Below are 2,090 nucleotides of genomic sequence, written 5' to 3'. Positions count from 1 at the left end.
ATAATTGTAATTCTAATAAATCCCTGATAATGTCTGTTTACGTGCACTAATGCATCTAACAATTTTGAAATCAAAGTGGCTTTATTTCACTTACAGATTTAACCACAATTAGATACAGTGATAATTTACTTCCTAGTATTAGTTTGATTTATTTTATGTTGAGAATAAGTCTATTTTTAACTTTTTCCCTCTTTTTTATTTATTGTTCAGTTACAGTTATTTTTAGCTTTTTTATACACTTGGGGTATAACACTGATTTCATGATGCTAACATTTCCTTCCAATATTCTGCTTGCTTTCCAGTTGATTTACAGACTTCAAAATGTCTGAAGTTGCATTCAACGATCTCACTTGGGATCAAGTTGTGATACTGGATCAAGTGTTAGATGAAGTAATTCCAATTCACGGAAGGGGGAATTTTCCCACATTAGAGGTAAAACCAAAACATATTATTCATGTTGTAAAAGATCAACTGATAGAGCAAGGAATCATTGTTAAAGATACCCGATTGAATGGTTCCATTGCAAGTTACATACTTGCAAGCCACAATGGAATCACTTATAAGGATCTGGATATTATTTTTCGTGTTGAACTACCAAATGATCAAGAATTTCATGTTGTTAAGGACCTAGTTCTAGGTTGTCTACTTGACTTTTTACCAAAAGGTGTAAAAAAGGAAAAGATCACCCTAAGGATCATGAAAGAGGCTTATGTGCAGAAGATGGTCAAAGTTTGCAATAAGTATGATCGTTGGAGCCTCATCTCTCTTTCAAATAATAATGGGAAGAATGTAGAGCTCAAATTTGTGAATTCACTCAGACGACAATTTGAGTTCAGTGTAGATTCCTTTCAAATTCTTTTGGACCCCATGTTAGATTTCTACTGTGACAATAATGCTATGCTAGCCCAAGAATCCTATCCTGTTGTGGTAGCTGAAAGCATGTATGGAGATTTTCAAGAAGCAATGATGCATTTGCAAAACAAGCTTATAGCTACCAGAAAACCTGAAGAAATTAGAGGTGGTGGTCTTCTGAAGTATAGCAACTTGCTGGTTCACGACTTTAAGCCAGCTTGTGAAGCACAAATCAAGAACCTGGAACGTTACATGTGTTCTAGATTTTTCATTGATTTTCCTGAGGTAGGAGAACAGCAAAAGAAGATTGAATCATATCTCCGCAACCATTTCACAGGTGAAGAAAAGAGCAAGTATGAGTACCTTATGACCTTGCGTAGAGTTGTAAATGAAAGCACTGTTTGCCTCATGGGTCATGAAAGAAGACAGACGATCAATATGATTACCTTTATGGCTTTAAAAGTACTGGGAGAACAGAATATTCTACCCAATACAGACCATGTAACTTGCTTTTATCAACCTGCTCCATATTTTACTGGTGAAAGACAGTATCCTCCTTACTATGGTATACCTGGACAACCACCACCTATTTTCTTTCGGCCATACTACCCAATGAACATTTATATGCCAAATAGTATGAAGTAAAAAATGTGCAACAGAAACTTTGCTTTAATTAAACACCTCTTAAAAAGCAGGTTTCCAAATTCTGTAAAATTTAAGATCTATTTTTATTTTTGCATTGTTTCCAAATATTTTCCATCAGTTCTAGTTTAAACATTAAAGTAAATAATCATCTGTGAATTTACCACTTCAAATGACTTTCAAATGTTTATTACCTATAATACTTTTAAAATATAATAGACCACTTAAAATTATTTTCAAATCTTACTACTTGTGACTTTCAAATCTGCTGTGACAAATACATTAGACAGGCCTATATCTTTCATTAAAATATAAAGGAACGAACTCATGGTTTAAAACTGAGAGATGAAGACAAATGCCAGCATTTGGTCAATTCCTTTGTTACATTTACTTCATTTTTTTTTTAGTAAATGTTACTGTCAGTGGATTTTCAATACTTAACAGAAATGACTAATTTCAAAAACAACAGATGTAGAAGACATTAAAATCCTGGACTTGCAAGCATTTATTTTGTTTATCAGTTAAATTGCATTAAATACAAAATCTTACTGTTGTTTGAAGGAATATTTAAAAAAATGATACTGGAAAACACTGGG

General features: G+C 33.0%; 1 protein-coding gene across 1 annotated transcript; it reads left to right on the top strand.

The window, feature by feature from the left end:
• The first annotated feature begins 321 nt into the window (after nucleotides 1–321).
• TENT5D (terminal nucleotidyltransferase 5D) lies at nucleotides 322–1,497 on the top strand. Its single transcript, XM_037156532.2, has one exon. It carries the CDS (start codon nucleotides 322–324, stop codon nucleotides 1,495–1,497), a length of 1,176 nt encoding a protein of 391 aa, XP_037012427.2.
• Nucleotides 1,498–2,090: the final 593 nt, after the last annotated feature.

This window comes from Artibeus jamaicensis, unplaced genomic scaffold, assembly GCF_021234435.1.
Source record: "Artibeus jamaicensis isolate MK-2021 breed Jamaican fruit bat unplaced genomic scaffold, CSHL_Jam_final contig_241, whole genome shotgun sequence".
NCBI lineage: Eukaryota > Metazoa > Chordata > Mammalia > Chiroptera > Phyllostomidae > Artibeus > Artibeus jamaicensis.
This window is presented reverse-complemented; position numbering and strand designations above follow the sequence as displayed.